At 50.1% G+C, this 16105-nt stretch overlaps 1 protein-coding gene across 1 annotated transcript in view; it reads right to left on the bottom strand.

Moving 5' to 3' along the window:
* LOC134614881 (WAP four-disulfide core domain protein 5-like) overlaps positions 1 to 14598 on the bottom strand; it is a 154377-nt gene extending 139779 nt beyond the window's left edge. The window contains exons 1-3 of the mRNA XM_063459127.1: positions 14523 to 14598; positions 5179 to 5325; positions 2954 to 3094 (exon numbers count right to left, since the gene is read on the bottom strand). Of these exons, the coding sequence (XP_063315197.1) occupies positions 2954 to 3094; positions 5179 to 5325; positions 14523 to 14580 (346 nt within the window). The 5' untranslated portion in view covers positions 14581 to 14598. The remainder of the gene's footprint in view (positions 1 to 2953; positions 3095 to 5178; positions 5326 to 14522) is intronic.
* Between the last annotated feature and the right edge of the window lie 1507 nt (positions 14599 to 16105).

The raw sequence follows: 16105 nt of genomic DNA, 5'->3' as shown, positions 1-16105 counted from the left end.
ACTATTTACTCTGGGATGGGATCCTGGCACTATTGGTGCCATAACTACTACACTGAGCTGTAGTGGTTATTGTGCCTGGATTATTTCTTTAAATAATCTCCAAGTGCCCCTCCCGAGATCAGGCTCTGGATCCACCACTGACCCTGACAAATAGATGCGAGCACACACACACACCCATACACACATGCACACCCTGACACATACACACCCCTTGACACAGATACAAACACTTCTTACACACACATAAACACATACATGTTATAATTATTATATTTACAGCGACCCTCCTGTTAGCTTACCTTTGTGTTCAGGAGGATGGCTTGTTTGGGGTCCTGACTAAGGGGATGGGAGTGGGCATGTAGCAGCTCACCTTGGCCTCACCTCTGCCTTCATGCTGCCTGATCTGCCTCGAGCCTTCTCCCCCCCTCCTTCCAGCACGGCACACTGTGTATCTGGCAGGAAGTGACAGGCTCCCAGCCGGCCGATATTACAGGGGCCCGGTCAGGCTCTTAACCCCTTAAGGACCAAACTTCTAAAATAAAAGGGAATCATGTCATGTCACACATCTTATGTGTCCTTAAGGGGTTAACGGGCGAAGCAATGAAGCAGTGATACCTATCGGGTGGCCTGGACTGTGCGGGCCCCAGTGCATAGCATCAGGGAAGAATTTTGCCTCACCCCTGTATGGCAGTCATGGTACCACACAGTTTAGGAGCCGTTGCACTATTTCTTAGTTATATGTATTTTAGTTTATATCAATGAGTTACAAAATAATAGAATCAAACACTGAAATACAATATACATTTTTTTTTATTTGCAAGTTATTCAAATGGTGAGCATTGAGCATACACTGGGATACTGTTATAGTAAAAGACATAAGGAACTCTTTACAGGCAGTTGGATATATTCATTTAATATTTGTTTTGGAGTATAGCGTATTAAATAACTTTTCACCATTCATGAACGAACACGCTTCAAGACATTATCTTATGATTAGACATCCAAGAAAATAGTGTTGAATGTGGATATTATTCTTTACCTAGAAAAAGAGAACATTGTGCTGCATTGTCAGCCTATCAATGAAAATCAGTCAATATAACGTAGATTTAAACATTGGCATCACGGATATCAGAGCATTTTACAAATGATCACACCAGAGAAACTGCTTTAGAGATTACTTTTTTAATGCCAGACACCAGTTAGTGTTTCTCAAAAAAATATTCCTGACATTAATAACAGGCTATTACACCACTGAACAAATAAATAAAATAAAATTATTCTATATATATATTTTATATTTGAAGGTGTTGTCAATCCAGCCTGATAAAGAGCCGGTCTTCTGTACCTCTTGGTTAGAGAAGAGATGTATTTCTCCCAAACTGAAGCAAATAAATAAAATAAAATTATTCTATATATATATTTTATATTTGAAGGTGTTGTCAATCCAGCCTGATAAAGAGCCGGTCTTCTGTACCTCTTGGTTAGAGAAGAGATGTATTTCTCCCAAACTGAAGCACGTATTGTTACAGGGCCCTTATTGTGGTACTGTGTTTACACCTCTTGATGGGAGCCCTAAGTCATCTGGTAAAATTTCTAGAGATATTCAACTTAGAAACAGTGTAAAATGTAAGTAATTATAATTTACCTCACACAGGCTTCTGGCACTCGAGGTGACAACCTTTGCGACAACACTTCTCATCATTGAGACAACAACAATCAGTATTGCAAAGAGAACGCTGGGGTCCATGGCATAATTCCAATTTTGTCTTTGGACATTTACCTGCCTTCACTGATAAGAAAGATAAGGAGATGACATAGTTATGACACGGTTAATGAGAAAACGATAACCCAAGGGTAAACTAGTACAACATATCATATATTTATGTTTCATGTATTTATGTATTACGTATGACCTCTTCCTATGTATCAGTACTAAAACTTTGTTTTCTGAACGGACATCACCAGTTTCTATAATATTTCTATAACAGTCTTGCCTAGTTGCGAGGTTCATCAGCAAATGCAAGGCCGCAATAAACCGGGGACTGGGGTTGTTGAAGAACATCAACTGGAAATATTTAGATTCCAGTATTTAAAGGACCACTATAGTGCCAGGAAAACAAACTCGTTTTTAGGTCCCCCCCCATCAGGGTCCCACTCCCGAAGGCCTGAAGGGGGTTGAAGTGGTTAAACCCTTACCTTTCCCCCGCGCCTGGCTCCCTCGGCGCTGGGGAACTCTCCTCCCTCTTCCGACGTCAGTGCTGAATGCGCATGCGCGGCAAGAGCCACGTGCGCATTCAATCAGTCAATACGAAAGCATTTCTCAATGCTTTCCTATGAACGTCAGTGTCTTCTCACTGTGATTTTCACAGTGAGAAGCGCCAAAGCGCCTCTAGCGGCTGTCAATGAGACAGGCACTAGAGGCTGGATTAACCCTAGTGTAAACATAGCAGTTTCTCTGAAATTGCTATGTTTACAGCTGCAGGGTTAACCCTAAATGGACCTGGCACCCAGACCACTTCATTGAGCTGAAGTGGTCTGGGTGCCTATAGTGGTCCTTTAATTTCTGCATAGTGTGCACTCAGCATGGACTTTCTTTACCGAGAGGAAATTAAAACTGTGAAGGAATGGGGCAGCACGTAAAATAATGTATAGACCAAAGTTAATTTAGATAGATGTAAATAAGGAAGGAGAGATAAAATGACACGATGGAGGGAATGAGAAAGAGGGGTAAGGATGAATTTACAGAATTGGATAGAAGGGGAAAGGAACAAGGGGAAAGAGAACTGAACTGAAACGAAACACGCTCAGTACACGGGAGACAGAAAAGGAGAAGAGGAATATGAAAAGAAGAGAAGAAGAGTAGAACAAAAAAAGTACAATGGAGGTATCAGGAACGGAAAATTATAGAAGAGTACATTGTGTTTGTTTTTGTGATTAGGAGGGAGAAATGTACCTTTATCACAGGGTAGACAAGTCTTTCCATTTGAACCAAAGCAGCACTTGGATCTAGCAGCACACTCACTGTCTGAAGAGCAATAGTCCTCACGATTTTCGATTTCAGGTTTTGGAGCTGGTGGACACTCTCCGGATCTCTCTGTCAATACATATCACAAACAAGATGGCTAGTTGTCAATGAAATACCGTACATTAGCACAAAAAAAAATGATATAAAATGTGACAAAATAGTTATAATCCCATAAATTGTTAGAAATAAAACAAGTTCACATATTTACGCCATCTTGGTTAACTCAGGGGTTTATTCAATAAACAGAGAAGTTTGGAGAATACATTAATAAATTATGCAAAAATTGCAAATTATAGGTCAAAATAATGGAATTGAGACTATGGGGAGTGACAAGGAGAACTTGCCACTACTGTGTATGGTAATGGATGAGAGGAATATTGGCTACTACTACTAGTAACGGGTGGGATGGTGGGAGAATATGAGCTACTATTGACTATCGGTGGGATCATGGGGAATATGGGCTACTATTGGCTATGGGAAGGAATGGTGGGGTATATGGGTTACTATTGGCTATGGGTGGGATGGTGGGGGATATGGGCTACTATTGGCTATGGGTGGGATGGTGGGAAATATTGGCTACTATTGGCTATGGGTGGGATAGTGGAAAATATTGGCTACTATTGGCTATGGGTGGGATGGTGGGGGAATATGAGCGTCTATTGACCATTGGTGGGATCATGGGGAATATGGGCTACTATTGGCTATGGGAAGGAATGGTGGGGGAATATGGGTTACTATTGACGTCATCTTCCGGCGCCGGTATCAGTACGCGGTGCACAAGGGAGCTGAAGAGGAAGCACTCAGGGGAGAGTGCTCCCTCGCGCGCCCGCCAGCCTGACTGCCCGCCGGGTGACCGGCCCTCCAGGAGCCCAGCAGCACCACTGGACCCCAGGGAATCCCCTCAGCACTCCAAAAGGTAAGGAGGCTGGAGGGATTAAATTAAAAAAAAATGTGTTAGTGTGTGTGTGTGTTAGTGTTACTGTAAGTGTTAGTGTTACTGTGTGTGTTAGTGTTACTGTGAGTGTTAGTGTGTGTTAGTGTTACTGTGTGTGTTAGTGTTACTGTGAGTGTTAGTGTGTGTGTTACTGTGAGTGTTATTGTGTGTGTTAGTGTTACTGTGAGTGTTAGTGTGTGTGTTAGTGTTACTGTGTGTGTTACTGTTACTGTGTGTGTTAGTGTTACTGTGAGTGTTAGTGTGTGTGTTAGTGTGAGTGTCAGTGAGTGTGTCTGTTGAGTGTGTGTCTGCTAGTGAGTGTCAGTGAGTGTGTTACTGTGTGTGTCGGTTACTGAGTGTGTTTGTGTTAGTGAGTCTGTTTGATGTCTGTTAGTGAGTGTGTGTTTGTCAGTGAGAGTGTATGTTTTGTGAGTGTGTATGTATGTCTGTCTCTGAGTGTGTCTCTGTCAGTAAATGTGTGTGTCTGTTAGCTAGTGTGTATGCGTCTGTTCGTGAGAGTGTGTGTGTTTCTTCAGCGCTTACCTTTCTCCAGTGCCGGACTCCCTTGGCGCTGGGGATCCCTCCGCCGCTCAGCTCCGAATGCGCATGCACGGCAAGAGCCGTGCGCACATTCAAACCGCCCATAGGAAGCATTACTCAATGCTTTCCTATGGACGTTCAGAGTCTTAGAATCGCGGAAGCTCCTCTAGCGGCTGTCAGTGAGACAGCCACTAGAGGCTGGATTAACCCTCAGTGAAACATAGCAGTTTCTCTGAAACTGCTATGCTTTCAGCTGCAGGGTTAAAACTAGAGGGACCTGACACCCAGACCACTTAATTGAGCTGATGTGATCTGGGTGTCTGTAGTGGTCCTTTAAGTGTGTGTGCATCTGCATGCACTGGTGTACATACCGCGGTCGCAGCCCTGCAACCCCTGCAATCCCTGCGACCAGGTGCCCGCCACCATGTGTTGCGGCCCTGGCCTGCGCAGAGTAAGCGTGCGGGGGGGGGGGGGCACGGATCAATTTTCGCACCAGGGCCCCATAGGTCATGTGTACGCCACTGATTGGCTATGGGTGGGATGGTAGGGGATATAAGCTGCTATTAGGAAAGATAGTGATTAATAACTTCTGCTATTAGAGCTCTCTCTCTCTCTATATATATATATTATTATTATTTTTTACTGGATTATTCAGCGTTCTCACATGCTGCTTACTCACCTTTTGCTGGAGGTTTGCAGAATTTAGCGCCATTATCTGAGCAGCACTTTTTGTCACCTTCACATTCTGTGTCATTGGCGCATGTATGAAAAGGAATATCCGATAAGGGAGTAATATGTCTCTCAGGAGGGCAAACTCCAGGCTTCTCTGATACAACAATGAAATACATTAGTAAGTACAGTAAGTATTGTAAATTCGAAAAAAAAAAGGTGCTTCTAATCTTGGTTTACCGTGGAACATTACACTAACAGTGACTTCAGATTAAAATGGGACATTGATCGAATGTGAAATTTGTCTCTGCATTGGGGTTTTAAAGTACTTTATTAACTGATTAAGATCAATAGTAGCAGTCAGAATGATATTTCTTTAAAATATATAATAATCGGCTTATTTAGGGCCATATAACCAATAAACAGCACAATGTTAGGCAATAAAGACTGTCGTTTGAGAAGCTTTGGATGACTGCCCATTACATTGGTCGGTCACAAGCTTGGGTGGCACAATAAATATCACAAATGTCATAAATTCAATAGGAAAAAATTTGCAGTAGATAAGTTGGCGCAAAAAATTAAGATAACATATAAATAGGTTTGCAGCACCCACAATATACCCCGGTAATAAGGTACAGAAACAATCACAAAACAGAAAAGTGCTGTTTTTTTATTTTTAATAAATGGTTTTTTGTCTGACACTGGAGTCACAGGAGCATTTATCAGATCCCACGTACCCAAGGGGCCGATACCACTCTACATTTGTGAGTTGCATTCTTAAAGCGGCACTGTCATGCCGAACTTACCTTTCCTCAATCTCTTCCTCTTCTCCGCCTCTCTCAGGATCTGTTATTCTTTTCTTCCATTCTTCTTTAGTTTTCTTTAAAATCATAAGACAAAGTAGGGACTCTGTCTTATGGAGGATTCCTCCGCTTGACCAGCTCTGACCAGCGGAGGAGCAAAGTGTGCTTCATTTCCGCTGGTCAGAGCAATTTTCCCATGATCCCTAGCTTTCCTCCCAGTTCCCACAATGCTTCCTGTCAGTATTGCCGAATGTCCTGTCACTTAGACAGAACGCCGGCAAAACTGCCGAATTGCATCCTAACAGAATGAGAAGAGTTTCTCCATTGGTGTTAGGATGCAATTCGGTACTTTGTTCGTATCGGAATTTCATTCTAATGAATGAAACTCCGATCCTACTCATTGCTGTGGCTGCATCTTGCAGCCGCTTAGTAGATAACTCCCTAATTCCCACGGTATCAGGGAGCTATCTACTAAAAGGCTGAAAGACCTGAATTGGTCTTGAAGACAAATGTACTAATACTTAGTAAATAATATGCCCCTACTCGCTATACCGCGAGTAGGGGCATGTCTAGTAAGCAGTGAGCAGCCTGTGGCTGCTCACTGTAAAAAAAAACAAAAAAACACCTAATAACCCCCCCCCCCCCTGCGTGGGGGTTAAAGATGGGGGGGGACCTACTGTCCTCCCCCCTGGCCCCCACCCCTGCGCAGTGGGTGGGGGCCCTAATAAAATAATAAGGGGGGGACCTACTGTCCTCCCCCCCTGGCCCCCCTGCGCTGTGGGTGGGGGCCCTAATAAAATAATAAGGGGGGGGACCTACTGTCCTCCCCCCCTGGCCCCCATCCCTGCGCTGTGGGTGGGGGCCCTAATAAAATAATAAGGGGGGGGACCTACTGTCCTCCCCCCCTGGCCCCCACCCCTGCGCTGTGGGTGGGGGCCCTAATAAAATAATAAGGGGGGGGACCTACTGTCCTCCCCCCCTGGCCCCCACCCCTGCGCTGTGGGTGGGGGCCCTAATAAAATAATAAGGGGGGGACCTACTGTCCTCCCCCCCTGGCCCCCACCCCTGCGCTGTGGGTGGGGGCCCTAATAAAATAATAAGGGGGGGGACCTACTGTCCTCCCCCCCTGGCCCCCACCCCTGCGCTGTGGGTGGGGGCCCTAATAAAATAATAAGGGGGGGGACCTACTGTCCTCCCCCCCTGGCCCCCACCCCTGCGCTGTGGGTGGGGGCCCTAATAAAATCATAGGGGGGGGGACCTACTGTCCTCCCCCCCTGGCCCCCACCCCTGCGCGGTGGGTGGGGGCCCTAATAAAATAATAAGGGGGGGGGACCTACTGTCCTCCCCCCCTGGCCCCCACCCCTGCGCGGTGGGTGGGGGCCCTAATAAAATAATAAGGGGGGGGACCTACTGTCCTCCCCCCCTGGCCCCCACCCCTGCGCTGTGGGTGGGGGCCCTAATAAAATAATAAGGGGGGGGGACCTACTGTCCTCCCCCCCTGGCCCCCACCCCTGCGCGGTGGGTGGGGGCCCTAGTAAAATAATAAGGGGGGGACCTACTGTCCTCCCCCCCGGGCCCCCACCCCTGCGCTGTGGGTGGGGGCCCTAATAAAATAATAGGGGGGGGGACCTACTGTCCTCCCCCCCTGGCCCCCACCCCTGCGCGGTGGGTGGGGGCCCTAATAAAATAATAAGGGGGGGGGACCTACTGTCCTCCCCCCCTGGCCCCCACCCCTGCGCGGTGGGTGGGGGCCCTAGTAAAATAATAAAGGGGGGGACCTACTGTCCTCCCCCCCTGGCCCCCACCCCTGCGCTGTGGGTGGGGGCCCTAATAAAATAATAAGGGGGGGGACCTACTGTCCTCCCCCCCTGGCCCCCACCCCTGCGCTGTGGGTGGGGGCCCTAATAAAATAATAAGGGGGGGGACCTACTGTCCTCCCCCCCTGGCCCCCACCCCTGCGCGGTGGGTGGGGGCCCTAGTAAAATAATAAGGGGGGGGACCTACTGTCCTCCCCCCGGGCCCCCACCCCTGCGCTGTGGGTGGGGGCCCTAATAAAATAATAGGGGGGGGGACCTACTGTCCTCCCCCCCTGGCCCCCACCCCTGCGCGGTGGGTGGGGGCCCTAATAAAATAATAAGGGGGGGGGACCTACTGTCCTCCCCCCCTGGCCCCCACCCCTGCGCGGTGGGTGGGGGCCCTAGTAAAATAATAAAGGGGGGGACCTACTGTCCTCCCCCCCTGGCCCCCACCCCTGCGCTGTGGGTGGGGGCCCTAATAAAATAATAAGGGGGGGGACCTACTGTCCTCCCCCCCTGGCCCCCACCCCTGCGCTGTGGGTGGGGGCCCTAATAAAATAATAAGGGGGGGGACCTACTGTCCTCCCCCCCTGGCCCCCACCCCTGCGCGGTGGGTGGGGGCCCTAGTAAAATAATAAGGGGGGGGACCTACTGTCCTCCCCCCCTGGCCCCCACCCCTGCGCTGTGGGTGGGGGCCCTAATAAAATCATAGGGGGGGGGACCTACTGTCCTCCCCCCCTGGCCCCCACCCCTGCGCGGTGGGTGGGGGCCCTAATAAAATAATAAGGGGGGGGACCTACTGTCCTCCCCCCCTGGCCCCCACCCCTGCGTGGTGGGTGGGGGCCCTAGTAAAATAATAAAGGGGGGGACCTACTGTCCTCCCCCCCTGGCCCCCACCCCTGCGCTGTGGGTGGGGGCCCTAATAAAATAATAAGGGGGGGGACCTACTGTCCTCCCCCCCTGGCCCCCACCCCTGCGCTGTGGGTGGGGGCCCTAATAAAATAATAAGGGGGGGGACCTACTGTCCTCCCCCCCTGGCCCCCACCCCTGCGCGGTGGGTGGGGGCCCTAGTAAAATAATAAGGGGGGGGACCTACTGTCCTCCCCCCCTGGCCCCCACCCCTGCGCTGTGGGTGGGGGCCCTAATAAAATAATAAGGGAGGGACCTACTGTCCTCCCCCCCTGGCCCCCACCCCTGCGCTGTGGGTGGGGGCCCTAATAAAATAATAAGGGGGGGACCAACTGTCCTCCCCCCCTGGCCCCCACCCCTGCGCTGTGGGTGGGGGCCCTAATAAAATAATAAGGGGGGGGACCTACTGTCCTCCCCCCCTGGCCCCCACCCCTGCGCGGTGGGTGGGGGCCCTAGTAAAATAATAAGGGGGGGGACCTACTGTCCTCCCCCCCGGGCCCCCACCCCTGCGCTGTGGGTGGGGGCCCTAATAAAATAATAGGGGGGGGGACCTACTGTCCTCCCCCCCTGGCCCCCACCCCTGCGCGGTGGGTGGGGGCCCTAATAAAATAATAAGGGGGGGGGACCTACTGTCCTCCCCCCCTGGCCCCCACCCCTGCGCGGTGGGTGGGGGCCCTAGTAAAATAATAAAGGGGGGGACCTACTGTCCTCCCCCCCTGGCCCCCACCCCTGCGCTGTGGGTGGGGGCCCTAATAAAATAATAAGGGGGGGGACCTACTGTCCTCCCCCCCTGGCCCCCACCCCTGCGCTGTGGGTGGGGGCCCTAATAAAATAATAAGGGGGGGGACCTACTGTCCTCCCCCCCTGGCCCCCACCCCTGCGTGGTGGGTGGGGGCCCTAGTAAAATAATAAGGGGGGGGACCTACTGTCCTCCCCCCCTGGCCCCCACCCCTGCGCGGTGGGTGGGGGCCCTAATAAAATAATAAGGGGGGGGGGACGTACTGTCCTCCCCCCCTGGCCCCCACCCCTGCGCGGTGGGTGGGGGCCCTAATAAAATAATAAGGGGGGGGACCTTCTGTCCTCCCCCCCTGGCCCCCACCCCTGCGCTGTGGGTGGGGGCCCTAATAAAATAATAAGGGGGGGGGACCTACTGTCCTCCCCCCCTGGCCCCCACCCCTGCGCGGTGGGTGGGGGCCCTAGTAAAATAATAAGGGGGGGGACCTACTGTCCTCCCCCCCGGGCCCCCACCCCTGCGCTGTGGGTGGGGCCCTAATAAAATAATAGGGGGGGGGACCTACTGTCCTCCCCCCCTGGCCCCCACCCCTGCGCGGTGGGGGGTGGCCCTAATAAAATAATAAGGGGGGGGGAACCTACTGTCCTCCCCCCCTGGCCCCCACCCCTGCGCGGTGGGTGGGGGCCCTAATAAAATAATAAGGGGGGGGACCTACTGTCCTCCCCCCTGGCCCCCACCCCTGCGCTGTGGGTGGGGGCCCTAATAAAATAATAAGGGGGGGGGTTCTACTGTCCTCCCCCCCTGGCCCCCACCCCTGCGCGGTGGGTGGGGGCCCTAGTAAAATAATAAGGGGGGGGACCTACTGTCCTCCCCCCCGGGCCCCCACCCCTGCGCTGTGGGTGGGGGCCCTAATAAAATAATAGGGGGGGGGACCTACTGTCCTCCCCCCCTGGCCCCCACCCCTGCGCGGTGGGTGGGGGCCCTAATAAAATAATAAGGGGGGGGGACCTACTGTCCTCCCCCCCTGGCCCCCACCCCTGCGCGGTGGGTGGGGGCCCTAGTAAAATAATAAGGGGGGGGACCTACTGTCCTCCCCCCCTGGCCCCCACCCCTGCGCTGTGGGTGGGGGCCCTAATAAAATAATAAGGGGGGGGACCTACTGTCCTCCCCCCCCTGGCCCCCACCCCTGAGCGGTGGGTGGGGGCCCTAAATTAACCCCCCCCCCCCCCCATCAAGGTGACTAGGGGTCCCAAGCCCCTAGTCACCCCCCCCACCCAAAACATTCTATCCCCTACCTACCCCCCTCACCCTAAAAATAGTGAGGGGGGAATAAAATAACTAACCTGTAAAAAAAATAAATTAAACTTACCATTTGACGTCTTCTTTTTTCTAAATTCTTCTTTCTTCAGCCCCCAAAAAAGCCAAATAAAAATCCATCATACCCGTCGCACTGTAAAAAAAAAAAAAAAAAAACGAGCGCAAAAAAAAATTAATCCATGTTCACCCATGGAGGGCACGCCGCGTACTGAGCTCCGCAGGGCGGATCAAGGCTTATATAGCCTTGCCCCGCCCTGCAATTAGGCTTAGAACACACTGATTGGTTGGTTTAAGCCAATCAGAGTGCTCTGTGTCATTTTACACAGCGTGGGAAAATTCAAAAGAACTTTCCCACGCTGTGTAAAATGACAGATCACTGTGATTGGATGGTTTTCAAGCCATCCAATCACAGTGCTCTGTGTCATTTTACAAGCGTGGGAAAATTCCAAAGAACTTTCCCACGCTTGTAAAATGACACAGAGCACTGTGATAGGATGGATTTCAAGCCATCCAATCACAGTGCTCTGTGTCATTTTACAAGCGTGGGAAAATTCCAAAGAACTTTCCCAAGCTTGTAAAATTACACAGAGCACTGTGATTGGATGGCTTGAAAACCATCCTATCACAGTGCTCTGTGTCATTTTACAAGCGTGGGAAAGTTCTTTGGAATTTTCCCACGCTTGTAAAATGACACAGAGCACTCTGATTGGCTTAAACCAACCAATCAGTGTGTTCTAAGCCTAATTGCAGGGCGGGGCAAGGCTATATAAGCCTTGATCCGCCCTGCGGAGCTCAGTACGCGGCGTGCCCTCCATGGGTGAACATGGATTAATTTTTTTTTGCGCTCGTTTTTTTTTTTTTTTTTTAAAAAGTGCGACGGGTATGATGGATTTTTATTTGGCTTTTTTGGGGGCTGAAGAAAGAAGAATTTAGAAAAATGGTAAGTTTAATTTTTTTTTTTTACAGGTTAGTTATTTTATTCCCCCCTCACTATTTTTAGGGTGGGGGGGTAGGTAGGGGTTAGAATGTTTTGGGGTGGGTGGGGGGGGGGGGTGACTAGGGGCTTGGGACCCCTAGTCACCTTGATGGGGGGGGGTTCATTTAGGGCCCCCACCCACCGCTCAGGGGTGGGGGCCAGGGGGAGGACAGTAGGTCCCCCCCCTTATTATTTTATTAGGGCCCCCACCCACCGCGCAGGGGTGGGGGCCAGGGGGGAGGACAGTAGGTCCCCCCCTATCTTTATTTAGGGCCCCCACCCACCGCGCAGGGGTGGGGGCCAGGGGGGAGGACAGTAGGTCCCCCCCCCTATCTTTATTTAGGGCCCCCACCCAGCACTCAGGGGTGGGGGCCAAGGGGGAGGACAGTAGGTCCCCCCCCCTTATTATTTTATTAGGGCCCCCACCCACCGCGCAAGGGTGGGGGCCAGGGGGGGGGAGGACAGTAGGTCCCCCCCTTATTGTTTTATTAGGGCCCCCACCCACCGCGCAGGGGTGGGGGCTGGGGGGGAGGACAGTAGGTCCCCCCCCCCTTATTGTTTTATTAGGGCCCCCACCCACCACGCAGGGGTGGGGGCCGGGGGGGAGGACAGTAGGTCCCCCCCCTTATTATTTTATTAGTGCCCCCACCCACCGCGCAGGGGTGGGGGCCAGGGGGGAGGACAGTAGGTCCCCCCCCTTATTGTTTTATTAGGGCCCCCACCCACCACGCAGGAGTGGGGGCCGGGGGGAGGACAGTAGGTCCCCCCCCCTTATTGTTTTATTAGGGCCCCCACCCACCACGCAGGAGTGGGGGCCAGGGGGGAGGACAGTAGGTCCCCCCCCCCCTTATTACCATTTATGTTTTTACAGTGAGCAGCCACAGGCTGCTCACTGTTTAGTGGACATGCCCCTACTCGCGGTATAGCGAGTAGGGGCATTGGGGAGATTTTAATCTCCCTTGTGCTATTATGGGGGTCATATTGACCCCCATAGAGTGAGGGGGGGACCTGGGGGGCTTATGAAGTGGTGGGGAGCACACCTCCCCACCGCTTCTGTCTTTACATATTACAAGGAGGGAGCTGCACGTCGGTAGCTCCCTCCTTGTAATAAACTGATCGAACAAACGAACACTGATACACAGTGTTAGTTTGTTCATCTGATTTTTTCTATTCATTCATTCGTCTGTCTGATGAATGAATGAATAGATGAAATTCCCGTTCGCATGTCCAGGTGTTTCACTGGGCATGTGCGGGAATCTCACAGTCTGTGTAGTGTGGGTAGATGACGTGTCCCATAGGGACTTCACCTACCCACACAAAGATGGCGGCGCCCTGAATAAAGATCGGGGCAGAAGATACAGATTTAAAAATAGGTAATCTGGGGGGCTTAGGGGCATTTGGGGGTGACTAGGGGGTCAATTGGATGTAGTGGAGGCGGGAGGGGGGTTAAAAAAAAAACGGGATTCGGCATGACAGTGCCGCTTTAAAGAGACAGTTTATTTTAGTTTAAATTTTAATAATTGTATTGCACTAGGAGTGCTTTTTCTGTTCCCTCCCCCCTACTTTTGTCTCCTTAACTACAGATATCAATTGTACAGTCTAACAGGCTATAAGTATACACACATATACACCTGGGCTTGTAGACACCCTATAAGGGATCACACTTGCTTGCACTGTATCATCTGTTTGTAAATACTTCTCAACACTTGAGGGGTTCTATACATATGTATGCGCACCAGCACTTTTCTGTTTTATAAATTCAATAGGAACAGGGCCCTTTAACTATTTATACGGTTTTAGAGGAAAACAAACAAACCCTTTTTAGTGAAAGATGGCACTGTATTGAAGCCCATGGAACAGCGCAGTCAGGGGAGTGGGCCTTGACAGAGCCAAGGAGTAGGCAGGTGGAGTTAAAGATTTAGGTGTGGGTAATTAGTAATGGGGTGTAAAGAGGGGTGGAGAATGAAGGAGTATATGAAGCGGCCATTTTAGCAAGTGGCCATTTTAATCAGAATCTGCACTTGCCTGTTAATTGTCCCTCCCACCCTCCCTGTTTTTTTTTTTTAGCAGTTTCCCGTTTGGTCACAGCGGCGGGATAGGGCTAGGGTAATTGGGATGGAAGAGGAGTATCAAGTGGCTAGGCTAAGGTTAGGCTGGATTAGGCCAGAGTGGTAAGTGGTCTGTTGGTTCGAGCTCATCGGTGGCTCCGAACCTGGTGGTGTAGGGGTGTCTCGGTACACCCCTACAGTTAAGAAAGTTATGGTTATGGGGCCTCTTTGGTAGGCCGTGTGTTATATATTATGTGTTATATATTGTTTATGGTATGGGGTCATTGCCAGGGGTAATGCTGTACGGAAGGGGGTGGTAGTAAATTATTATTATGTGGCAATGACCCCAATTTGTTATCTTGTTTGTTGATTACAATAATTCGGTGTCTGTGTTTTTTGGGTGGGTTATTAAGGGAAAAATGCCACAAGCCGAATAACGACTGTGCGCATGTCAAGTTTTCATGTGTTCAAGAAAGGTCAGATTATTGAGGAGGGTCTATGACATTCATGAACAAAGGGCTCCAAAATGAGAAATCTGATGGATAGGAAATTGCTGTTGGGCCTTATTAATTTAAGCATAGAAACTAAGAGAATCTGAAGTTGGCACGCAGGGGGAAAGAGTCCTTTGGTCCAGTTGGAAATGAAAGGAAATAAACAAAACAACCCTTAAAGCTTGTAACAAATAACTAGAATTGAATGAATATTTGTAGACATGTTATGTAGCTTTAATACACATTAGCTATTAGATTTGAATCAGAATAATGTCACTTACCATGATGATCTGCCTTGATGACGATTACAGAGGTGAGTAGCAGTGCTAGCCCAAACATGACGATCTGACCCGTGTACATCTTGATGTCTGTATGTGCTCTGTCTGAATGTGCAAATCTATTTATCCTCCGATTCAGCCCATTTCATTAGGGTGTGCACCGGGAAATTCTTCTCCTATGTTATTATGTAATATTATGTAATGGGAATAATTATTAAAAATGTTTACTCGATGTGTGATTTGGTTGTGACTGAAAGTGTTGTAACTGTGTGTGAGGTGTGTGTTGTGGCTTTCTGTGTGTGATGTATAAGGCTCGCTGTGTGTAATGTGTGTATAGCTGTGAGCGAGTGAGTGAGTGATAAGTTTGGGCTGCTGTGAGTGATGTGTGTAGCAATGTGTAATTTGTGGGAAATACATGTGGGAAGTAGTGGAATTTTCATTTAGTACAAGATTCAGATAGCTAGTGAGGGGTTAGGCACTGCAGTGAAGGGTCGAAGTCAGAAGTGGAAGATTAGGGGCTGTAGTGAGGGGTTGAAGGTGATAAGTGGGGGATACGACATTAGTGGTAGGTTTGCAGCTATAGTGGGGAATAGGCCCTAAATTGGGGACAGGGGCTGTAGTAGGGGAACAGGGGCTGTATTTGGGGTGAGGTGTTGTATAGCGGTATACATTCAGCATTTGGGGTAAAGGGCTGTAGCGGGGAATAGAGACAGTAGTGCGGGATACAGGATGTATTGGCGTATAAAGGCAGCACTTGGGAGTGAGGGACTGCATTGAGGGATAGAGACAGTAGTGCAGGATATGGGCTGAATTGGGGACAGGAGCTGTAGTTTGAGATATGGGCTGTATTGGAGTATAAAGGCAGCATTGTGGGTGAGGGGCTGTAGTGGGTGATAGAGACAGGAGTGCAGGATACTGACTATTGGGGTATTAAGGCAGTATTGGGGAATTAGGGGCTGACGTGGAATATAGTGGCTGTAGTGGGTGGGGAGTGGGTGGGGAGATTAATTTTAGGGTCTGAAGTGTAGGAGCTGAAGTGTAGGGTCAGAGGTACTGTGGGAATAAGGAGCTTCAGTAGGTGGTTAGGCTAATAGTAGGGGTTAGTGGTGGTAATAGTAGTGCAGGGCAGAGGCGGTATTAGGGGATTGGAGGCTTAACTGTGGGGTTTGAAACAGTTATGGGGATGTGAGAGGTTAGGAGCTGTAGTAGATTGTTATGGGTTAAAGTGAGGGGCTCTGGGCAGTAGTATGAGTTAGATGGTTAGAAGCAATAATAGGTCATTAAGACGTCTAAGGGATAGGGAATGATGGGCTGTAGTAGGGATTAGTAATAGTAGTGGATAGGCGGTGGGGGTTAAAGGCAGTATTGGGAGTTAGACACTGAAGTGTTTAGGATAAAATTAAAGGTGTAGTAGGGTTAGGGCCTAAATTGAATTAAAGGCTGAAGTTATGGCTAGGACCTGTGGTGGATGGTTAGGGGAAGTAGAGGGGTTTTAAGACCTGTAGTGGTGGCAGGGACTGTAGTGGGAAGTTAGGACTTGTGTCCATCAAGTCAAGATCCAAACCACGGCAAAAAACCCAGTTTGA

Source organism: Pelobates fuscus, chromosome 6 (genome assembly GCF_036172605.1).
Source record: "Pelobates fuscus isolate aPelFus1 chromosome 6, aPelFus1.pri, whole genome shotgun sequence".
Classification (NCBI taxonomy): domain Eukaryota; kingdom Metazoa; phylum Chordata; class Amphibia; order Anura; family Pelobatidae; genus Pelobates; species Pelobates fuscus.
Note: the sequence above shows the minus strand (reverse complement) of the source record. Positions and strands in the feature narration are given on the sequence as shown.